The sequence below is a fragment of the Terrapene carolina genome, unplaced genomic scaffold, assembly GCF_002925995.2.
Source record: "Terrapene carolina triunguis isolate 2854851 unplaced genomic scaffold, T_m_triunguis-2.0 Scaffold113, whole genome shotgun sequence".
NCBI classification, from domain to species: Eukaryota; Metazoa; Chordata; order Testudines; family Emydidae; genus Terrapene; species Terrapene triunguis.
In genome coordinates, this window is record NW_020664464.1 from 31247594 (window position 1) to 31271369 (window position 23776).

The 23776-nt window shown below is 39.3% G+C and overlaps 1 protein-coding gene across 1 annotated transcript in view; it reads right to left on the reverse strand.

The window, feature by feature from the left end:
- The window catches only part of PRDM6 (PR/SET domain 6), an 89784-nt gene that overhangs the window by 17165 nt on the left and 48843 nt on the right, over window positions 1–23776 (reverse strand). Inside the window, exons 3-5 of the mRNA XM_024193347.1 lie at window positions 7320–7447; window positions 3409–3533; window positions 135–477 (exon numbers count right to left, since the gene is read on the reverse strand). Coding sequence (XP_024049115.1) covers window positions 135–477; window positions 3409–3533; window positions 7320–7447 — 596 coding nt within the window. The remainder of the gene's footprint in view (window positions 1–134; window positions 478–3408; window positions 3534–7319; window positions 7448–23776) is intronic.

Sequence of the window (23776 nt, forward strand, 5' to 3'; positions counted from 1 at the left end):
CCATAGATGTATTATGTTGTACAGGCTCCTCCTAATAATGGTTTAGTTTTGGAAATGATAACAGTCTGATAAAAGCAAAAAGCAGAGGGTCTGGCTACCCATCAATACAGAAATAAAGAGTGCCTGTGTTTTACCTGTCAGGGTTCTGCGTACACACGTGCATCTGTAAGAGGATCCGCTGGGTGAAAGTCTTAAAGCATTGCCCACATTTCCAAAGGTGCCAGTCACTGAACTCAGAATTTAGTTGGCTGGTTGACGTTGGGCTTGCAAGAACTCGTTGGTTTTTGACACTGATCTGGTTAAATCCTGACTCGATAGGCCCAGACTTATCCAGAAGAGAAAAATTTCTGCTACACGGAGTCTGTGGAAATACTATGGATCGCTGTGGTGTGGCAGGGGGTAGTTTGCTACTTTTGTTAAATGGCTGTAGGGTGTCTGGTCTGGACATGGCCTCCATTACAGTTGAAGGGACATTCACTGGGAGAAAACAAAAAAAGTAAATAAGATCTGCTTTACTATTTCTTAAAACTAATACAATTTGGGGAGAAAATCAAAAATATTCAAAGTCTATTTTCTGCTGACTAGATTCAAACAATGTAATGTTGTTATAACACACATAAAAAGGGCTGGAATGAGACTGCGATCTGAATGGAGAAGCTGGTTCTGCCATATAGGAAGTTATCTGAAGAGAGATGTAAGAGTTTGTAATGGGCCAGAGAAGAGTGACAAGAGTGGTTAGAAGTATGATACAATAGGATTCACATCTGAGAGAAAATTCTGCAGGTCTTACACTATATCAAATCTCTGTGTTGCAGAAAACAGACACAGCAGTAGTTCCCTTATCCTATCAATGGGCAGTCACTAAAGGGCAATATTATACCCTCATTTATACACACAAAGCCTGTACAATACAAATCAGTGTCTTCAGTGTGATTGCTTGCATGATTAAGTTCACGATGAGACATTGGAAAATATATGCCTAAATATCTTTGTACCTCAGTTCCCCACCAATAAAATGGGATTTCTAATACTTCCCTACCTCACAGAGGTGTTGAAAAGATAGATTGATTAAGGTTTGTGAGGCACTCACATATTTTGATGATGAGCACAATGCAACACATGAGAAAATAAAATTCTGCATTCAGTGCAGCATTTGGATGTTGTGCAGTAAATGAGTCATGGGGAGTCACACACATAAAAGAAATATTCGAGATCTGCCTCATTCCTTGAGCACTGTCCATCTTGTGCACTGAATGAGGCAGGGATTCTGTGGAAAAAATAGTATGTGATCATGTACTTAAAGACTGTATGAAAGCGCACAATGTCACATGGATGTCTTAAATTCTGGTGTTTCGTAACTTTTGAGTGCTTGAATTTGCAACCATAACATTCTTTTAATGTAGCATTTGGGGATTTCTCTCTCTCTCTCTCACACACACACACACACACATTTACCTTCTGAATACAAGTATGTCTAGTTGAGATACAGTAGCAGTTTCAAATGCTCTGTTTAATGAATAATTGTGACTAATGTCTGAATAGTTACTGAAATTAAAAATACTGAAATAAAAAAATGCAGTACAAACCTATTTTGATATGGTACTGTAAATAATACAAAGTTCCTTTACAAAATTATTTTTTTAATGTTTCCTCAACCGAAACAAACATGGTAATCCATGTTATTGAATTTATTTATGTCTAGTCCTTTCTATGTTGCTCTTCACTGTACAATCTGAGGGCCTATTTTATGAGTAGCGTTACCTCCAGTAGGATGTGCATTGCGTCTGCAGTACAGTTTTTAAAACACATCCAAACATTTTAGGTGTATGGAAAAATATGTGCAGTAGAGCCTGTCATATGTAAACTTTTCTTTTCATAACTCTGTTTTAAGTTTCTCTGTCACACAAAGGAGACTTAATTTAAAAAAAAATTGTAAACATAAAACCTCCATCAAGAGACCCAAATAATGAGGTTTAAGAGCTAAGTAATATTGTCACAGTTCATTGTGGGTGAAATTCACCCTTGTGCAGAGGAACAGCACAAGGGCTATTTTGAGGGTTTAAGTGGCACTTAGGTTATGCATAGGCCTGGTGCTGGCCCTCTGCCCAGAGATGAATTTTTCCCTTTCTGTCCATCTCCCTAGCTTGTGGATGAAACTCCTTGGTTTCCCTTGTAGCAAAGCAGTGAGTGACAATATTTCAAGATTTAACTGTGATGGGATTTTGTTCACTGTATCGTTTAAAAAAAATGATTTTGTAAAGTACAACTCACAGAAATGAAAATAATATTTCTGTATTACCCACTGGAGCAGATGATTTTTTTAGTGCTAAACATTATGGCCAGTAATTTAATGTCTTTAAAAATCCTCTCAAGTATAAGAGATTTGAAAACTCTTATACTTGAGAAAAAGGATGTTTATTTTTGACAGTTTAATCCCTGGTATCTTGCTGTTTTATTGCTGCCTGGTTCAGTATTTAAGCTGCTAAGAGACCCAAGTTCATCTCAGTATAGCTGTTTAAGTATCCAAGTATTTGACTGAAAAAATATAATATATAGTTGATTATGCGCTGGCAGCCACAGGGTCATTTTTGGCCAAAGTCATTCAAGCTGTTATTATTTGCTTCTTCCACCACATAGACACACATGGCTGTCACAATGGAAAAGAGTTCCCTGATGCAAGCTGAAAGAAGGTAGAGAGAGAGACACACACACACACAAACATACACACACATAAAAATACTAGGAGATGCTGAGCACTCTTAATTCCCACTGAAGACAAGTACACACACCTTGCATGACTGGGTCTGTGATATAAATGATTTGCTTTTTTAAAATTCACAGTAAAATAAAATGGCCGGGGAGATGAATGAATGGAATTGGGGATAGTTGTGACAAGACGGGGGCTCCATCATCATATTAGGTTATTTGTAATTAGCCTTTATTTAAAGGAACTAGCATTTTCTCTAACCACAAGGACCCCATCTCTATGGACAGCCAGCCTGGGCCTCCATCAACACATCCCACACTAATATGATGAAGCAGCATTGACAGTGACTGGAAAGATCACATTATGTTATCTTTTTGGCAAGAGAGTAGATCCTATTATAGAACTGGCAACTAGAGAGAGGGTTGGGGAAGTAAATAGAGAATAAACCTATGCCATGGGGGGAACCTGCAATTTAGGTCTCAGTCCTGCCCACCTGTAGGTATGTGCATTTTAATCATATAAGTCGTTCCACAGACATCATATATCTTAAGGATTTTCAGAATCAGGGCCTTTTTAATCGTCCAACTTACCTTAAATAAATATCCAGGGTTTACTTCATACTTCTTAAGAAACACAAGGAACAAAACAGATTAATTGTGAAATATGCATTGTGGACATATAGTTAGAAATAAAATACTTACAGTTTTCATCCTGTGCAATACACTGTAAAGGGATTCCAAAGAAAGATGTGTAGCTGTCATTGTACCACACCAGCAGTTCGGTGCCTCGGGGGATATCTATACAGGCCCTGTAGAATATATTTGACCTAGTCATAACAAACAGAAAAATAGTCCAGTTTAGGAACAGGTAGCGCTCCTTTTACCATATGCACTATTATGATGGAATTCCACCGTTTTGGAAGAATTTCTGCAAGTTATCCCAAAAGAATAGCTCTTTGATTATAGTAAACCTGAATCCATCTCATCAATGTGGGACTCCAATTAGTGCTTGTAACACAGGATAACAAACAGCTTAAAGCTACTTTGTAACTAAGGTAGTTTAAGCCCTAAGAAAATGTTTTACAAAACGTAATAAGCTATTGTTGTTGCAGTATCCTTTTTGAAAGAAAGTTTAAGGGAGACAGATTTTTTTGTTTCAAAAACATTCCAGTGCAGAATTGGGAATGCAAACACGGCAGCATTGCACCAGTGCACAAGATCTAGGAAATGGGACCGACTCAAAACAGTTCAGTTTATTTTCACTATCCAACCTGAGGGAAACTTCAAACACACAGTTTAGATGGTAAAAAGTAAATAGATAATAATTCTTTTAGATTTAGTAAGTGCTGTTAGTAACAAAGTGAAGAATTTTTTAAATACAGAAGATGATTTTTAACGTGTGCCCTCTTATATTTCCTTCAGTCTCACAACAGAAATATACCTCCCAAAAGAGAGAGAACTAAGGTTGAATAATATGGACTTTTGGCCCAGAAGAGTCCATAAAACAGGGCTTGTAATGAAGAAGAGTTACTGATGAAATCTTTCTCAATATGAAACATGGGAACAAGGTTGATGGCCCCTCGGGTAAGTATGATTTAGTATTTACCATAACTGAGAATCCTTCTATAAGTTCTATCCTGATCTCTCTTTGAGTTAAAGAACTCGAGTAATTCCAATGAAGTTAGAGTTAGGTGCAAAATCAGTGTGAGATCAGAATCAAGCATCTAGAAGAGGAACTGAAAATCTTATTGGTTTGTAGTAGCTTTTTTGCTTAAGCCTGGTACAGTACAGTAAAACGCCCTTATATGAGATGGATAGAAATTCAATACAAACAAGAAGAGCATTCCACTCTGCCTGAACGATTACACACCAAAATGATACAGTCAAGGTACCAAGAAAGGACCATTTTTTAAAACAGCTTGCGTAAGGCAGAAAAATATCTATAGACTAAAAAAAATAAATGTTAGACCTCAACTGGTTTTCTCAGTGAAAAATTGCTACAAATATTAGCCTGAAGTTCAAGATAAAAGTGTTTAGGGCTGGTAGGCCTTAAATTTAGCCTTTCTGTAAAGAATTTGCCGTAGCAGTGCAATTTGTCCCTTGTATAACACTGCAGACATAAGGAGAATCCTTCACCACATTTTTCATGGCAGTGAGATATGCACTTGTCAACATATTTTGTCACCGCAAAGTGGCTCTTGGCAACAGGATCATAAAGATCAATAAAAAAGTGCAGATTCTCAATATTTTACTAGCAGCTGCAAAAATTTCATTTATCTTGTTATTTTCCTCGCTTACTGCCACCCTGTCTCAGGAGGGCACTGCTAGCTAAGCAGAATGTTTTTCACAACATTCTATGAATATCTGACAAAAACTCTTGCCTTCGTGTCTCTCTTGCTCATTCTCTCTCACTCTCTTGCTCTGCTCCTTTCTCTCGCTCATTCTCTCTCTCTCTCCCAAAGCTGTACATGTTATTAATTCTTTCCACCGTTACATAAAAATCAAAATTGGAGCCATGCTATAAATCACCAGCATCTCCTAACTTGAGAAAAATCGAGTCTACTTTGTACTTCACCCTTGTAACATTTCATCTCTCAGTTTGGCTTCCCTTAATATAAACACAGCAGCCCGGCAAATGAATGTGCTAAAACCAAATGACACACTTTGCCGCTGAAAGAGCAGAACTGTTTTTGAGCAATGGGTGGTCTGTGAAGCTTGGAGTAGGCTGAAAAAAAATGTGTAAGCGTACACCGTTCCTTACAAGCATACAGAGCTTCCAAAACTCGCAGAAATCTCTGCATGCTGAAGTACATCAAAGGGATTTTTCCCTTTTCGGATAATATTTCCTTTGCTGACATGTATTTAGTATTGTGGTTGGATGACTCATAAAGATAGCTTCATGGCGTCCCAACGCAGTTGAAGCAGAACACATGCCAACAAACATTATTGTCAGCCTCAAAATAAAAACAAAACGTTCAGCTAAGGGTCAATCAATCAAGAGCGCTTTGAAGAAAATTCCATTTAGATATTACAAATCATAACAGAATGAATTTAAACCAGCTGACTTTCTGTGAGGAGGACGTCCATGTACAATAAAAATTAGACCGGTTTTTCAGTGTCCAACTTTTCTATTTTCTTACACTTGGATTCAGTCACTGGTGATGGATGCCAGTTTTTTAAATTGTGTTTTTGTAGTTCATTTTACAAAGATCTGAAGTAATCAAAAACAGATCAACACAGGGAACTCTAAGTAAAAGCTCCATCATGAAAGCAGAGTTGTAAAATGTACTTAATATTGACAGATGTGTAACGACTTTCTCATGCCCATATTTCATTTATGTTTTTCATCTATATGTATGTATACACACACACACTCTACACATACTTCCCATACTCAAACATGGTTGTCTCAGTGTTTCATAATATACGTGGACTACCAACCAAAAGTGCTCTTTACATCACAGAGACAACTTTAGTTTAAACAGACCATTTAAAAAATGAACCATCAGAATTATAGCTAAAAATATAAATATTTAAGACTACAATAAAAGTTTGTAATAATATAATAAAGCACTGTCATATATTCTTCTTTGAATTGTTACTTTATTTTGACAAGGGGCCAGAAACAAAGTTGAAAAATGCTATTGGGCCATTTTATCATTGTTAAACTGGCACCCTAAAAGAAAATCATCAAACTGTGTGTATTTTTCATTTTTGTTTGCATTCACGTTTGTTAAAATAGTTAAAATATTATAAATAAGTTTAAGACCTGTCATTAAAAAAAAGAAAACCCAAAATAAATAGCCAACAGCAGGAGTGCTCAGCTTAGTTCCCAAACATTCTTTGATGTACTTGCTATAACATTTAATAAAGCCAAACAGTCGCTTCTGATTCTGAAGGGGAAAGATTTGTTTATGGCTGAGATCATATATTTATGTAACACATTTTCTAGGTTTTTTGCTATTGTTTGTAGGGGGAGAAATGGGAGCCATAATTTCTTTACACATTCTTTTTTACATTCTCATTTTTATTTTGTTATAACCTTCACTTGCTATTGACATCATAGGCATAGGCCACAAGACCATCTTGGCTGACAGGTGCATTCAGCAGATACATATTTGGGTCATAAATGCCCAATGATTCTCCCCAAACAGAATTTTGAACACTGAAGTCTGATGTTTTCATTTCAAATGCAGCCTTCTCCTTGTCCTTCTCCCCTAACATAATTATTTATTGTAAGAGAGGGACAACTCTTCAAGCAAACTACTCTTTCCAGAGCAGTCTACTGAGACTACTCAAAGGATGTGCAGATTGCTTTGTACAATGTGATCTGCATACATGTTCCTCTTCTAATGACAGAGGGTTTAAATCATCAGGAACATCAGTGAGATCAGAATCAACCCTGTAGTATGTGCTCTCAATGATGTCCCCCTCCTCAGTTTTTGACAACCAAACTTAAGAGCTCTTAAATCCACACTACCGAGTTTGCACTGTACAAAATGAAGCCATCCAAGAAAGCCCAACAACTGTTTGTGAACTGGTGATAATTACACTTCTGACTTTTCACTTCAAGGATTTTTTTCTTGCAGCGAATAAATCAAGACATACTTTACCTGTACTGAACTACTGTTAGGTTCTGTTCCCCACAGTGCCTTGCACATCGGATATACCTCATCCAACTTGACTTACTGGGTTCCCCGCCATCAATAAAGTGCTGTAGTGTCCCATCTTGGTCATATATCTGGAGAAGAGGTCAGAAGGTCAAGTAGTTAGAACGAATCATCAGCAATCATTTTCACTGCTTTGCCAGTGTCTCTGGGTGCCTGTTCCAGAAATTTATTGCCATGAGATTTGTCACTGCTTATTGATGCCCTTAGAAATACAAACGGAATAACAGAGAAATATTTTTGGTGATGCAAGTTTATCATGTTTCTCTTATCAAGCCAATCTTTTTATATTAAACATATTTGTGGTGTCTCAAAGATGTGACCATGTTTCCCAAAGAATATTTAACCTATTTTTGACAGGCCAGCCTTAAATAATGAACTGCCAGATAAACAAGAAAATCTGGATGTAAAGGCTGCATTGAAATGGCTGGAACAGCTGAGCAAGGGTTAGTAATCCCTAAACATCTAAAGAAGTGGGTTTTTTACCCATGAAAGCTTATGCCCAAATAAATCTGTTAGTCTTTAAGGTGCCACCGGACTCCTCGTTGTTTTAATCCCTAAACAAGGATCACTTCTTTCACATTTCAAATGCAGCAAAAGCTTGTACTTCAGGACAGGATGGTATAGAGTATAATACAGCAAATACTAATCAATTGGGGAGCCCTAAGATTCATAGTACTAAAATTAATGGAAGTGAAAGGAGAAAGAGTAATTAAAAGTACAATTTCTGAGGTAGCAAATGAGAAACCAGTCTTGAAGGATCTATGTTTTCTTAAATATGACATCCCTGCTAAGGACAGGAAAACAAGTCTGAAGTTTAAAAAAGAACCCCACTGCCCTCTTCTTATTGTGTCCTCCTAAAACCAAAGAATCAAATCTCTTTGGAGGCTCTGCAATATTAGGTTAGGTTTTAGTTCTCCATTATTTTTCGTACACGGATGCATTGGGATTGGGATTGGAACCAGAAAACCAAGACTACAGTGAGAGAGCCTGTTCTTACAACCTTTTAAATCAAATTTTGCAAATCATTTGGATAGTTTGGTTAAGTTTCAGATCAGCACTCGAACTGTTGGCTGCTTATCCAAACCAAACCTGATCTCCAAATCTGTTGAGATTGCCCATTTACTAATTCCTGTCCCTTTAAGAGCACTTTCTTTCATGACATGCTTGCAGAAAAACATCTAAGCATACTAAAAATAATCTGCTCTTTTAAACATTAGTTTAGCTAATAAAACAGGGAAAATATACATATATTAAATTGAATTGAAGATTTAAAAAGAAAACACATTATCAATTCCATAAACTCAATTTTATGTTGGCAGGATTGATCCAGAAATGATATTAAATAAATCAGTGTAAATGTGTTTCAATCATCATTTTAAAAAACCAACTTGCTTTTAACCATGAACACATTAAATGCACCAAACAGGGCCAGTCAGCAGTAGCACAGCACCCTACCACATGGGAGATATGAGCTTACAACCTGACCTTGTTTCTTTGCTCCTGGTTGAGAAAGGCTGGGATTTCTTCAGAGGCAATGTATTCATCATTGGGAGACAATGAAGGGAAAAGTGAGTCTTCTACAATGACCCATATAAGTTATTCATGAGTGGCTATAACAAGCTAAAGATGGAACCATGCCCGATGCTCCTTGACTGGAGGGCCAGCTAATCCAAGAGCTAAGAAGTGATGGAATAATTAGGTGAACATAGCAGGAATCCTCAGGGCTTTAAGGGTGTCTTAGAGGAAAAAAGACCTGTGTCTAAAAAGGATAAGTAAATGTTCTTGATGGTTTTCATTTGTTGTTTTTTCCATGTGTGGTACCTTGTTATTAACTAACAAAAACATGAACTGACATCCTTTTTCATATAAATACATGCTAATTTATTGTACAAATATAGGCAGATATCTTAAACAATGAATAAAACGTATGTAACAGAGAGGGAAAAGTTTTACAAGAAATGTGCCCACAAAGAGAGAGAGAAGGAAAAATTAATGACTAACAGTGTTTGGCTGGAGCCATCTTGGCAAAATCTGTCTAAACAGTTTTTCACACGATGCTTATTTATTTATTTATTAAAGGCATTTATATGGTGCCTCGCATAGCAACATGACTTACACTGAGGCAAAAAAAATCCAATTCATAGAGCTAATATCCCCCTCTATGCCATGAATTCTAAAAGATAGAGATGAAAAGGATGAGAACAGCAGACCAGGTGAGAGGGTAAATGGACCCAGCATTTATAGATAAACATGGACAAATAGAGGCCTTTCCACACTTTCTGAATATGACTAGCTAGGACCTGCCACTGAGCATGTCTTGGTAACAATTCACTCAAGCTTCACTCTTGAGTAGAAATAATCCCCTTTATAAGACAAGAATGAACTGAATTATAGCCCTCATCCAAAGTGAACTGGACTTCCATTGACTTTACTCAGCTTTGGATCAGGCCCTGTAACTGTTACTTCATTTTACTGCTGACTTGTACCTACGGTTTAGCTTTCTGTATGTCTCCATATTGCCCCACAGCTGTAGCAGCAATGTCTATAAAAGCAGACGAGAACTCTAAATTGGGCAAAGTTTCATAACTCTGCTAGCTTTTCTTATGTTTGGGAGACATCACAATTTCTCTATCATATTTTCTATCGGATTAATGGCAGAGAAAGGAAGGGGAAATTGCTACAAATGTTGTTGATTACCTGATATTCTGGTTCCTCACCAAAGACAACTGTGTTTTCCCCATTTCAAATGAACCCACAGCAGTCCTATTCCTGTTACGCCACAAACCAAAATCTACAGTGCCATGAAGCAGAGGCCCTTTAACACTAAAGCAAGAAGGACATTGCTACATTGTCTGTTTATTTGTTAAATCACAAAACCCCAGTTGAGGTCTAAAAAAGTTGATTCACTATATCATTATATTTTTGTCTAACTCAGGCAACAAGTATGATGGGGGGAAAGCATAATCAGCTATAATGTAGAATATTTATACTCTAACACAAGCTGTGAATGGAGCTACTCTGGCATTTTATATACATTTACACATTCCCTCTATATTACACATACACATATGCACACTATGCCTGTAGCGAAGCAAGCCTTGTAATAAATTGCATTTACTATGCATTTACCTTTGACTGTTTTGTCTGTTCACTTATCAATCCCTTTTGGGATTACTTTTAACAGATTCCAGAAGAAGCTGCCATGCTGAAAATAAGGTATTCTTTCCCCAACTCTGGCTGGAGAACCCACTTGCCTCTCTAGGTCCCACAACCCTCCTCACCCCGTGCCTTTCCCTGATATGACCAAGGGAGCGGAATCCAACCCATTCATTGTCTCCCTCTTTCTCCCCATGTTGTTTCTTTCAGTCAGAGCTGGGAGCAGCATCCAACCTGCTTACTGTCTTCCCTTCCCTCTTCTGAGCCAATATAACTGTTGATTCGTTGTTAGTTTTGCTAATAAGTAGTACGTTAACATTTCCTATCTTTAGTCAGTTCTAATTTATCTTAAGTAGTACACTGAGCTATTGGTACAATTCAGATACTGACAAGAGGTTATTTATATGGTACAACTAGTTCCTTTTTTATTAATCTCTATGCAATAGGATATTGATGTTTTACAGTTAAAGAGATTATATACTCAAATTTAAATGCAAAAAGGTATGATGATTTTGCAGTTATAATCCCTTGGTTTCAGATTATCAGATGTCCTCACTTTCTTGTCCAGAGCCAGAGTATAGGTTAAAGTGGAAGAGGGCTCTAGTTGACACAAACTATTGAAAGTAATCTCTTTTCCAGTTTTTATTGCCCCTTCTCAAGAATAAAGACTCCCCAACATTTAGGAGCATAGGCACAGTGAGTAGCAGCAGACTATTAGGTATATGAAGGGCAGATGACCAACCTCTTTCCAGGTTGCCATCAATGCTGCTACATAAGCTAGATGTGTTCAGAGCAGGATATAATGGAGACAACAACTAGGCAGTTGGTGTGCTGAGACTGCTGCTTCTTATCCCAAATATAATTGTTTCATCTGCCCTGTTTGTTTTTCTCCACTTGTCTTTTGGCATATGCTAAGGTTGTAATCTCTTTTGGGGGCAGGGTTTGTCTTTTAATTGCATGTATATACAGCACTACACAATGGGGTCTTGATCCTTGATTGCAGCCTTTGGGGACAACCACAATACTATAATAAATCATTATTAAAATAAAATAATAATAATAATAGTCTTTTCAAACCAGATAATATATCATATAAGTGATCCTTGAAAAATCTATGAAAAATGGTTACTAAGCAAAATAAAAAGCTACTGTAACCAAGCAGTTGGGTACTATTTAGAATATTCAGGGGCATGCGCATGAATTTAAATGTGACCGCTTTTGGAGGGGCACATTAAACACACACATATTATACACATCAAACCATATCAATACACATAAGTACATCATATGCATAGAAATAAACAGCAGTACACTCACCATTTCAACAAAAATACATGCACTGTGGAGCCATCTGAATAAATGTATCCACAAGTACTTGGTGTGGTGGGGTCACATCACTCCTCCGGCCCTGGAGCCGCGGCAGGGAGAGAAAGCAAGAGAGCCCCCCCCCCCTCTCCCCGCTGCAGTCCCGGGGCCAGAGGAGCTCTGTGTCCCTGCTTCCCCGGCCTCTCCACACACACCCGCCCCCTGCCGTGCATGCCCCTGAGAATATGTCATGTACTAAATTTAAATGAGACCAGGCACCTCCCACTTGGATCAGATCCCCCCACCCGCGAAACAAGCTGATGTCCTAGGCACTGCCACAAATAAATAATAATAATAATAATAATAATTAATAATAAATGAATAACAATATGCCAGACAAGACATGGCAAAAGCATTCAGAAAACTCTGAATCATTTTCACCCAGATGCTGCCATCTAGGCTCTTGATTAACATGCCAGGTACATGGCAAAATACCCCTCCAGTGCTGTTGGATATACAAGGTCCAGAAGTGCCACAGTAATTGTAATGGAAGGTTGGAATTTTGGTGGAGCATTTCTGCCAGAGAGGCAAGCCAGCAGTGAAATAGTTAAATACAATTTCACAGGAGAGAGAGTGAGGGGGAAAAATGGTTAGTTCAGTCAAGTTCTTTCCTCAGTATCTGTTGCTTAGCTTTGTTCTCTTTCCATGGCCTAATGAAGGATTGTGTCTTTTGAAAGTCTGCCTGCATTTTATTTTTCCACTTAACCCAATAAAAAGTATTAGCGTACAACTTAACTGACCTCTTGTTTTCCTTGCTTGCAAAAAGAGGAAAGACTGGCCCTCACAGTGGAATTTTTTAAAGAGAAAACGTATATGGTTCTATATTCAGATTCTAAAAGTGACTATTAAAATTATACTTTTATTTATGTTGTAAGGCATCAAAGAGATGGCTAAAACTCCCAAACTCTGCAAATTAATTCTTACCATTGGTAGAGGATTTTTTTACTTTTTGCTGTACAATACTGTCTATATTGATATGACACATATAAGGTCATGGTAACTATAATATGCAGCAAGGATGAGATTTTCAAAAGACTTCCCTCAATATTAGATACTGGAAGCTGCCTGTAGGAGTTTCTTTGTAAAAGGCCCTCCAACTATGGAATCCAATGCCCTCCTGAAGGGACTAAAATATCAAGCCCTTCAGGACCCATTGCAATGCCCATATTTTCATTTAGGTTTTTGGAGAAGAGAATTGCGTGTAATAAAGGCTGGGATTTGTGGGTATGCTGTGGTACTCTGACCTGATATCACTGGTTAGTTATTTGTTTTGGGAAAGCTGCTGTCTGTGTCATTGTATTATTAAAATTATGTTAACCTAGATTAGTGGATGGGCATTTTTTACCCCCTTTATTGTGTTAAAAACCTTACTCAGTAGATAAATAATAACTAAATAACGATACTTCAAATGGTGAAAATGTTGAGAGACAAATACAAACCAAAACCCAAGGACAAAAGACAAATATGGGACAAAATACTTCTAGAACTTGCAAAACTGCTCTAGATGCTTCTCAACATTTTTTTTTTTTAATTTAAAACATTCACTGTTTATACAAAAATTAGCAATGATCCTAAACTTAAGCTGTGGTTTTCTTTTTAACCCAAAGTCCATCCCCACAGTCTATATTTAATTGGGAAATTTTGACTTTTGTCTCTCTCTGTCTCAATAACATCTTATTCCAAATCTTTCAAGCTTTCCCGACGGTTGGATCTCTTTGACAACTCAAGCACGTTCTTTATTTGAAGAAAATAGGTTATAATTAAGCAAAGTAACTAACAATTTGTATTGCAGAGAGTTTTGGAGCCCAATATTGATCCTATTGATTTCTAGGGAGTTGACTATTAATGTATTTAAAGTTAAGCACATGCTAAAGTGCTTGGATAGATCAGGACTACAGCGCTTGGCACTTTGCAGGATCAAGCCCTAAGGTAATAACCTGGTCTCTACCATGCAAATGGCTTGAAATCTCGGATTTATTTAGGCCACACATAAAATGGGAATAATAATGATTATTCATTTTTGTTAAGTACTTTGAGATCTATAGATGAAAATGTGCTATGTAAATGTAAAGCGTTAGTATTAGTTACATCTGTCAAGTGCTGTAACTAAACACAGCGTGTTGACTGAGAGGCACTGTGGTGCAGTAGATTAGCTAGGGCTACAGAATAAAATGTCTTGGGTCTGATACTTAATGTTATTTATTTTTTAGCACTTCTAATCAGCACTCAGAGCAAAAATGAGCTGCACTGTGTGTGAGTAGTTAACTCAGTTGGTTAGGAAATATGAGTATTTTGACAGAGACACATTGAATGAGGAAGCATCACTAAAATAATTATAAATTTAGCCAGTGTTGCTCTCTCTTTGATTTATTAATCTGGTAACCCACTCATCCTATTTACTGAAGATTTGAAAATCATCTCTTTATTCACCTACGCAAAACAAAACATGAAAAAGACCAAAGCCAAACTCACAAACATGGGAAATTCCCCAAGCACATCATTCACAAAACCCCACCATTTAAAAGAAAGGCAATAATTAGATAAACACATAATAAATTTTAAACTAGCTATATAATAAACAAACGTAAGCACAAAGAAATTCATGTTCCATCACATGGAACCTTAAATTTGATGCAAAATTATTATTATTATTATTATTACATCAGTAATATCAAAATACAAACAAAAACTATTTTGAAAAATAATTTAAAATATCCATGTATAGCTGAATTACACTGACACATCCATAACTAATTTTACCATAAGATGATAATGTTACATGGCTTTTCTCTTCAGCTATATAGACATTATTTCCAAGAAATGTCAGTTATAAGTGCTTTACTAAACATTCTACTCTCAGTTGATAAACAGATTAACTCGATATTTGAACTTTAAAATATACCTCAAAAAGACTATCTAGGGACAGATATCAATATAACAAAAATATTTTTTTAAAAACCAAGAACTCCTGGGTTAGTATTAAAGTGGTTGGGTTGTGATGAAATATTCATTCATTAATACTTGATAATAAAAATAAACACATAATTCCTATTTGGACGGTGTAAAGTACTATAGTAAGTGGGCCTTTTAGAGAGAAAGGTACATAGACACTATGTCCTTAACTATTAATATACACCTCTACCCCAATATAACACGACCCGATATAACATGAATTCGGATATAATGTGGTAAAGCAGCGCTCCGGAGGTGGGGGGGGTGCGCTCCGGCTGATCAAAGCAAGTTCGATATAACGCGGTTTCACCTATAACGCAGTAAGATTTTTTGGCTCCCGAGGACAGCGTTATATTGTGGGTAGAGGTATACTTACTTTTAAGTGTTTGGATTTTGTAAATAATGTGATAGGTAACTACCATTGTTGTCACTTAGCAAAGTCAACTTTTTTTTAAAACAACATTTTTTTGTTTTGCGAATCTTTATATTACACACACACACACACACTTTTCTGCTACAGTCAAAGGTTTCCAAACATTTTTAGATGCACTTAAAATGTCTTTAATTACTATTAGCAGAAAAAGAATCTAACTACATGAGCAGTAAGGAAACATCAGGAGGCCTCTTTGGAAGAAATTTAAAATGAAACATTCTTGAACATTTGTTGGAGATCCTCCCCAGCAGCCTCTGCACATCTTTAAAAATGTAGAGAAATCAATCTTGATATTAAATGATCTATAACTGCCCAGGCTATCCTAAACACTTCTTTACAGTTAGTCATATCTGGTATGGACTGTACATCTTGCAATATCTGCTTAGTGTTTCTTCTCTTTAATCTAGCAGCCATCCTCTAGCCATTTTTTAAAAAGAAAATATTTGCCAACTAATATTAAAAACTACTTGGACTTAATGTATCTCAAAGGATTATAGCATATGAAAATATAAATACTGTTGGAACTGTCTGTGTTAGGTGAAAGGCTTCATCTCTTTAGACCCCAATCCAGCAAATGCACACGTGTAGTCTCATTGCCCTCAGTGGGACTACTCGTGTAAAGAGACGCACGTGTGTAAATGGTTGCAGAACAGAGGTCTAATTCTGGAAAGCTGATGAGTTCATAAAACGGTTGATTTTAAATGAAAGTTTCAACATTCAGATTTTGACACTGAAACCTGGAGGTCCCCTGTTGTAAAGGAGATTTCCACGTAACAATAAGCGCTAGTACTACTCAACAATATGGTCCTACACGGTGACGTTACAGACTTCAAACTAAATTTGTGTGAAATTGGTACCCAGATTTTCTCCAGCACAGAGACAAGGGCATGGAGGCAATGTAACTTTTAGGGCTGTAATAAGCAACATTCACCAGTTCACAAAGGCAAAACTCAGGAAATGTGTATACACACACACACACTCTCTCTCTCTCTCTAAGGCTAGGTCTACACTACAGCGGACTTCCGACCTAAGATACGCAACTTCAGCTACGTGAATACCGTAGCTGAAGTTGCGTATTTTAGGTCGGCTTACCTGGCGGTGAGGACGCGGGAAAGTCGACCGCTGCCGCGCTGCCGCCGACTCCGCTACCGCCTCTTGTCGAGGTGGATTTCCGGAGTCGACGGTAGAGCCATCAGGGATCGATTTTACCGCGTCCTCACGAGACGCGGTAAGTCGATCCCCGATAAACCGATTGCTACCCGCCGGATAGGCGGGTAGTGAAGACGTAGCCTTAAGCTGATGGAGTTCCCACAAAGCATTTTATGGTCTCCTCGCTATATGCTTTTGTATCCTCTTAATGGCTCCAGTGACACAATAAAGCAAATGCCAGTGTTTAGTGCACCAGTAGTTCCAATTTGGAAGATTTTGCTTGGGTTTAGTATTTGAAGATCCATATTGTGCCCCACTGTCCATTCCTATGCATGCAGTCACAATAGCAGCAAGGGCATGTGGAGGCCGCACCAATTCAGCCAGCTGAAGTAGCATCACCAGACTATGCTGAGGCAGTTTTCCAACTTCTTCTCCACTGTCTCATTTACCTGGGACACAGTGCATAATAAGCAAATATTTTGCGAAATTGGGCTCAGTGCATAGATAAACTATCCTCACAAAAAGCAATGAGCGAAAAAGAAGGATGTTCCAAGAAGGGAGAAATAATGAAAAAAGAGGGATACAAATTATCAAAGATGTGATAATCCCGAGAGAAGAACCTGACACCAAGTCCAGCTGGGTGCAGCAGAAACTCAAGCAGGTGTGCTCAGGGAGAAGGAGTTCCATATGTGAACTCCTTAATGAAGAAGGCCCATGCACCCAGTCCCAATAAGTCCCTGAAACTGCAAACCATTGCTCATGTGAATAGTCCCACTGAAATTATTGGTATTATTCATATGAGAAGATGTTACAATTCCTAAAATGGATCTTGGGCCAGAGAACAAGGACAACCAAGCTGACCCTTGTTACCTCATTGCTTATGAAGACATGACCATTTCCTCTGGTATGTCACAATGGATACTATCATCCACCACCTTTAGTATCTATAGTAACTTTACCAAACAATCCCAGCATCCTGTGTCATTAAAAAGAAGTCAGCTAATTCCTTACCCCCATGTTGTTGCTCCTTTGTTTAACTGAGAAGTTCTTTTAGCTCATATTCATACTGTCAAATCCAACTGGGCAAAAAATTAAAGGGGTAAAGATATTTAAGCACAAATAACATTTCAGATTAGTGCTTTAAACTAGTGTTTTTCAACCTTTTTGATGCCAGGGACCGACTTGCTGCCTTCTTCAACTGTGTCAGGGAGCTCTTAGGGACCAGCTAAGGGACCACGGACCAGTGGTTGAGTGACACTACTTTAGACCACTGGCAGCTGGTATAAGAACAGGTGTTGGTAGGTTAAATTATTAGGCCGCAAGGGAGGCAGTGTTTTCTGGTGATTAAAGCAGGGGAACGGGAGTCACAACTCCAGAGTTCTTCTCCTGGTTCACTGTGATCTTGGGGAAGTCACCTAGGGCCAAAAGGTGCTCATACATAAAAGGCTCTAAACACAGCAGAATTGCCTTGATTCCACTGTGCAAGTGGGGCAGATGGTTTGTGAAGACTTTGCAGAAGAGCTCTGTTTCCCTTACATACCTCAGAGTTCAGCTCTGCCTGTCTCCATGGCAGCTGGGGCTTGGTGACATGGTGAGAGAACTGCTCAATTGATCCACTACTACTACATTTGCTGTGGGCTATGTTTTAAAAATGTGGCTTCAAACTGTGCGTGCACAGCTTTGCACAAGCCTGTATTATCACGAGTGATAGAATTTACACTTGCAAAACCCCAGACCCAACATTTCTCTTGTGATATTTAAAGAAACATTAAAGTAATCACTATCTAGAGCATATGGAATGGCTGTTGGTTTAAAATCTGTGGAGCTCTGTTAGATTAAGGAACCAAGATATTTTTTCTCCTACTTTGTAGTTAGTCTCTTATTCTTTCTTTTCTCTATTTTATGATTTGTGATAGCTCTCATATCACCATAGTGTCTAGGGGACAGATTTACAATGGTATTTAGGTACCTAAAGATGCAGATAGGCATCTACCAGGATTTACAAAACTGCCTCAGCAGGTTAGCTGCCAAACTCCCATTGAAATCAATGGGAGTTAAGTGCCTAAATACCTCTGAGGAATTGGGCCTAAGTGCCTTACATTCTGGTTGCAAGTAGATGCCTCTCCCCCACTCTGGACATGCCATTAGCAGATTCTCCTACGTTATGAATTCTGCTGCTGTTGCATTTCAATGCAGGGGCATTTGCTGCAGGATCTTTCACCACCTGCCTCCTTCACAAATACTCATCAGAGTTGGCTTACCAGTACAGTGACCAGATGTCCCAATTTTATAGGCACTGTCCTGATATTCTGGGCTTTGTTTTATATAGGCACCTCCTACCCCCCGCCCCCCTTCCTGATTTTTCACACCTGCTATCTGGTCATCCTACTTACCAGCTCCATGGCTCTGAGAGAGGTAAAGGGGACCAAGAGTGAAAGACTGTGACTGGATCTGAGGGCCCAACCAAGGAAGAGGTAGAAGGGAAGAAAATCTCCAGGATCAGATCCAAGGTGAGCTTCTCATTGTGGAAGGAAAGAAACAAGTAGTACACATTCTTTCACTGTGTTTCTATCCACAGATTCCTCATGGCCATGCATCATGTGAATTATGCCCAAGGATATTCCATGAAAGAACTTACAAGAAACAATGTGCATAAAGTACCTATTCAAGTAGACCAGCTAGTTTTTGAACCGACAGTGTAAGGTGGATGTGTTGCCAGGGCCGGTGCAACCACTAGGCGAACTAAGCGGCCGCCTAGGGCGGCAAGTGGTTGGGGGCGCCCAGGGCCGTACTTAGGCATAGGCAGCTGGGTAGGGCACCTGAAAATTTGGGGCACCACTGGGTCTTAGTGTCCACCCTACTGGTTTTCCTATCCCTGTTCTGACCCTTCCTGTAGGCTCTGAGTCTTCCTGGGAAGGGGATCTAGTAGTTAAAAGAGAAAAAGTCTCCAGCCTGCCAGACCTATTAGCACAACACTGAAACTGTTAAAGAGCCATTCAATGGGTAATGAAGACATTTAACAGGCATTTGCCAACCCCCAGGTATCTACTGTCAGTTTCTGAATGTACTGACAACAACAGTTGTGCATGACTGTAATAGAACATGTCAGTCTACAGGACCTTAGTTTAAAATTTGCTTTAAAAATATTTCATTAGTGAGTTGGTGAAGATTATAAAATCACATCTCTAAAAAATCCTTGCATAGTTTTTTAGATGTACAATCATCTTTAGCCTTAAATGCTTGGATCTTCAGACATATGGTTTTTTAAATAAATTCTTCAAAAGACCACCCTTATCTAAAATACATATTTTAATTACTATAGTAAAAAAACTTACTTCCAAAGTCTTCCTGTCCTTTCTGTCCATCCATTTCTCCCTTCACCCCTCCCCCCCATTGAAGGAAGCAACAGCTGACAAAGAGTTTCCCTTTCGTTACTTCTGACTATCTGATGAACTAGTTTTAAGCAAAATCAGTACCTTAATAAGATATAAAATCCTTTGTTATGCCTAAAATCTTTGGAAACATATTTTTTAAAGTTGGTGAAATTTCATAAACATGTGTATTGTTATGGAGATCACACACAGTAAATTAGTGTTCCCTTTTTCTAAAAGCAATGAACATTGTTATGAACACACTAAACCTCTGTGACTGATTAATTTAAAATAATGTCTGTTTCAGTGAGTTAAATATGTAGTAATCTGGAATGATTACTTTATGAAGGCTTAAGAGTATGTTTAAAATATAAAATCAGCGTAGAAATACTGATTAAGAAAATGTAAAACAGAAAAGAGCTGCATCATGTATTCCATAATATTTAATGTTGTATTCAGCAAGACAGCTGACTCACCCTTACTACAAAGTTTTTGCAAATAAATGTATGACAAACTTCAGGGCATATCAAAAAACCTGTGACTGACATTTTTTATTCCCAAGTTTAGTGCTTTTAATTGGGTACCTTCTGCATGTCCATTCTGTGTGAGAAAGAGGGTACAGGGGTCTCTGCGGGGAACTGTGACTCTCTGCCACCGTGAGGCAGGCCGGACATCTTGTTATTCTTTCTGCCTTGTCCCTCTGCCCCTGCCCCTGCCCCCGCTGGGCTGCAAGCTCAGGCTGCCGTCGGGCATAGGGGCACCAGTTTAATAATACTGCATATGGCCCCATAAATCCCAGGGACGGCCTTGGGGGCGCCAAAAAGTGGTGCCCTGGCTCGGCAGGGAGGAGCCACCTTCCGGAGCCACCGGAGAGCCAGACCGTCGGCTTGCGGGGGCGGTGAGCCCCAGCCATGGAAGAGCCGGCGCGGCGCAGGGGGGCAGGAGCCCTGCAAAGGCGGTGGCGCCGCTAGCGGGGAGCAGCCATGCCCCCCGCTCCCTCTGCCCAGGCTGCGGCCTGGTGCCCCCCCGGGGGCTCCTGCAGGCTTCAGCAGATGCATGCGGGGAGAGGCCCCCGTGCGCCTCCCAGCTTCTCCCTCACCACGCTCGGGCTCTGGGGCTCCCGGGCATGTGAGCTGCCGCTGCTGGGGCGTGGAACCCTGAGCCTGCTCTGGGAGGGGCGGCAGCGGCGGCTCACACTCCCGGGAGCCGCAGAGCCTGAGCGTGGTCTTAGGGGAGATGGGGAGGCGCACAGGGGCCTCTGCCCCAATGAATCTGCTGCAGGAGCCCCAGAAGGCAGCTCCTCCCTGCCGAGCTGCTGCAGCGGCCCAAGTCTGGCAAAGCCATTGAGTGGACTTGGGGTGGGGGCTGCCGAGGTGGGGTGGGGAGGGCTGTGCACCCTCCAGGGGAGTTCAGGGGGCAGGGAGGGGGGAACCTGGTCTGGGGAGCAGCCCCTGGGCACGGTTGGCCCCTGGGCAGGCTGGCCCCTGGGGTCTATAAAGGCTCGTTGGGATTTGCCCCTCTATGAACTGATGTGCGGGGGGGGGGGGGGGGGGGAACGCAAGGTGGAAGTTTCGCCTAGGGCGCAAAATATCCTTGCACCGGCCCTGTGTGTTGCTAATGGACCCAGGGAGGAGTGCTACAAAGATATTTTTACTAATTAATAACAAAAGCAAGATTGGTATTTTACTTCAGTGGAGCTACAAACATTTTAAATGACAACCATTCAGTATCCCTCTGCTTTAAAATAGGCTAGAAGTTGGTTTACAGTTTCTTACCTAAGGATCCTACTCTGCCAGTGTCACAAATACTGTCACTTCCAATAAGGTAATGGCCACCAGCGGCAAGAGCAGGAGGTCCAGAAATCCCAAATGTAATTACATTTTATTTCCAAATAAATAGATTTCACAGTTTATTACTGGTGAGAAGGGCTTCTGGCTTCACACACTGTTGAACTGGGTAAAATGAGTGGAATTTTCCTCTACAGACATGTAGATGTCTGTGCATAATTCAGTGAAGAGTTTCTTTGTTTCTTTTATACCCAGAGTGCCTACATTTTGCCCAAGTGATGGCCAGACTTGCCAGGACCATCATTAAGGGCCTGATCCCAATGAAGTCAGTGGGGCAAATCTATTGACTTCAATGAGCTATGGATCAGGCCTTAACAGTCATAGTCCATGAAACAAGGCCATTAAAGTGTAGCCTAAAGAGTTCTTCAATGCAACTTGTGGTCCCACTCATATTCAATATGGAAGTCTAGCCATGGGGACTATAGGTCCCAGTTATGATCTTCAAGTTCCAGCGTATAATGCTTTATCTCGATCTGAGCAGCTAAGGGCATGCAGGCCTGTAATCTTGACGGCCTATACCTCCATTAGGGTGACCAGAGAGCAAGTGTGAAAAATCAGGACGGGTGTGGGTGGTAATGGGAGCCTATATAAGACAAAGCCTCAAATATCGGGACTGTCCCTATAAAATCGGGACATCTGGTCACCCTAACTTCCATGTTGAAGATGAGAAAGATCACAAGACACAACGTAGACCTCCATGGGCTGCACTTTGACTTACCTATTTCATGTTTTAAATATATTCCAAGAAAATGAAATTAAAAATAAATAAAATTAACAATCCATGAAAGTTTTTTCTGTAAAAAACAGAGATTCTTAAATAAAAGCCCATGCTGGAAACAACTTAATTTTCAAGCAGTGGTAGGGAAATATGGTATCATGTTCCCCTGAGAGCATTACTGATTGAGCTGGTTGTGATCCAGCAAAGAATAAGCAGGTCAGAAAAGAAAAAAAATAGTTTTGTGCTTAAGGCTGAGACTCTGCACCAGGACTCAAAAGATTGTGGTTCAATTCCCAGATATGCCATAGAGTTCCTTTGTGACCTTGGGCAAGTTACTTAAGCTCTCTGTCTTCAATTCCCAGCCGTAAAAATAGAGATAATATTTTCTTCCACCCTTTGTTTGTCTTCTCAGTGTTTCAGGGCAGGGACTGTCTCTTACTATGCATTAGTATAGCACCTATCTCAATGGAGCCATAATCTGAGTTGCTTCTAGGCTCTGTTATAATAATAACTATTTAAATGCTTTTTGAATCCCACAGTTCTGAAAGAGCAGTTCATGTTTGTAGTGAACGAGGGAGTTAATTTTTTTTAAATTATACTTAACTTCTTTGTGCAAGTTTTAAATAATGAAGCACATTGTTATTTTTAGTTTTGAATATTTTGGAATGTCTGGAATGCCAAGTTCCCAAGATGATGATTAAAAGGTCAAGTAATAAAATATATGATAAACTACGCCTGAGATTCCTCATAAAACAAATGAGTAATGGCTGTAAAAACTGTGTTGCTGTAGTTTAATACTGAAAAATATATGTGTTGTATCAATTCTTTACTTCAATTAGATTACAGAAATATTAGTAAATCAGCATGATAATGTTTAATTTGCAGTTAAGCCTGTTTCAAGGCTGAAGTCAGACTCAGAAAAAACAGTTGAAAAGAGTCCATGAACAGAAACACAGTATTGGTGTTTGCAGTGGACACGTTTTGGACAATGTGAAATGGATTTTTTTTCTTGTCACAGTGAAGGTCAGGTATAGGTAAGTATCACTTTAAGTTTCTTTAGAAGATTACTGGGGTTTCTGTGAGAATTATAACAGTAGATTAGAACATGTTCAAGTCACAGTCACAGGAGCCCTCCAGAGCTGTTAAGCATTTGGCATATCTCACTTATCTCTAAGGGTGGCAGAGGCCATCAATACAAAGTGGACCATCAATCAATCTGGGGTCTTCTTCAGACATCTCCTGTCAGCTGATCAGAGGAAGACTTTGGAGAATCAGCTTTCCATTATCAGGATTTGGTCTGTGATCAGAACAAGCCACTGAACCTTTTACTTTTCACTTGGCAAAAACATATACACTGGAAAAAAGTCCTGACAGTTCATTCATTTTGCTCCATACTGGAGCCAGATGAT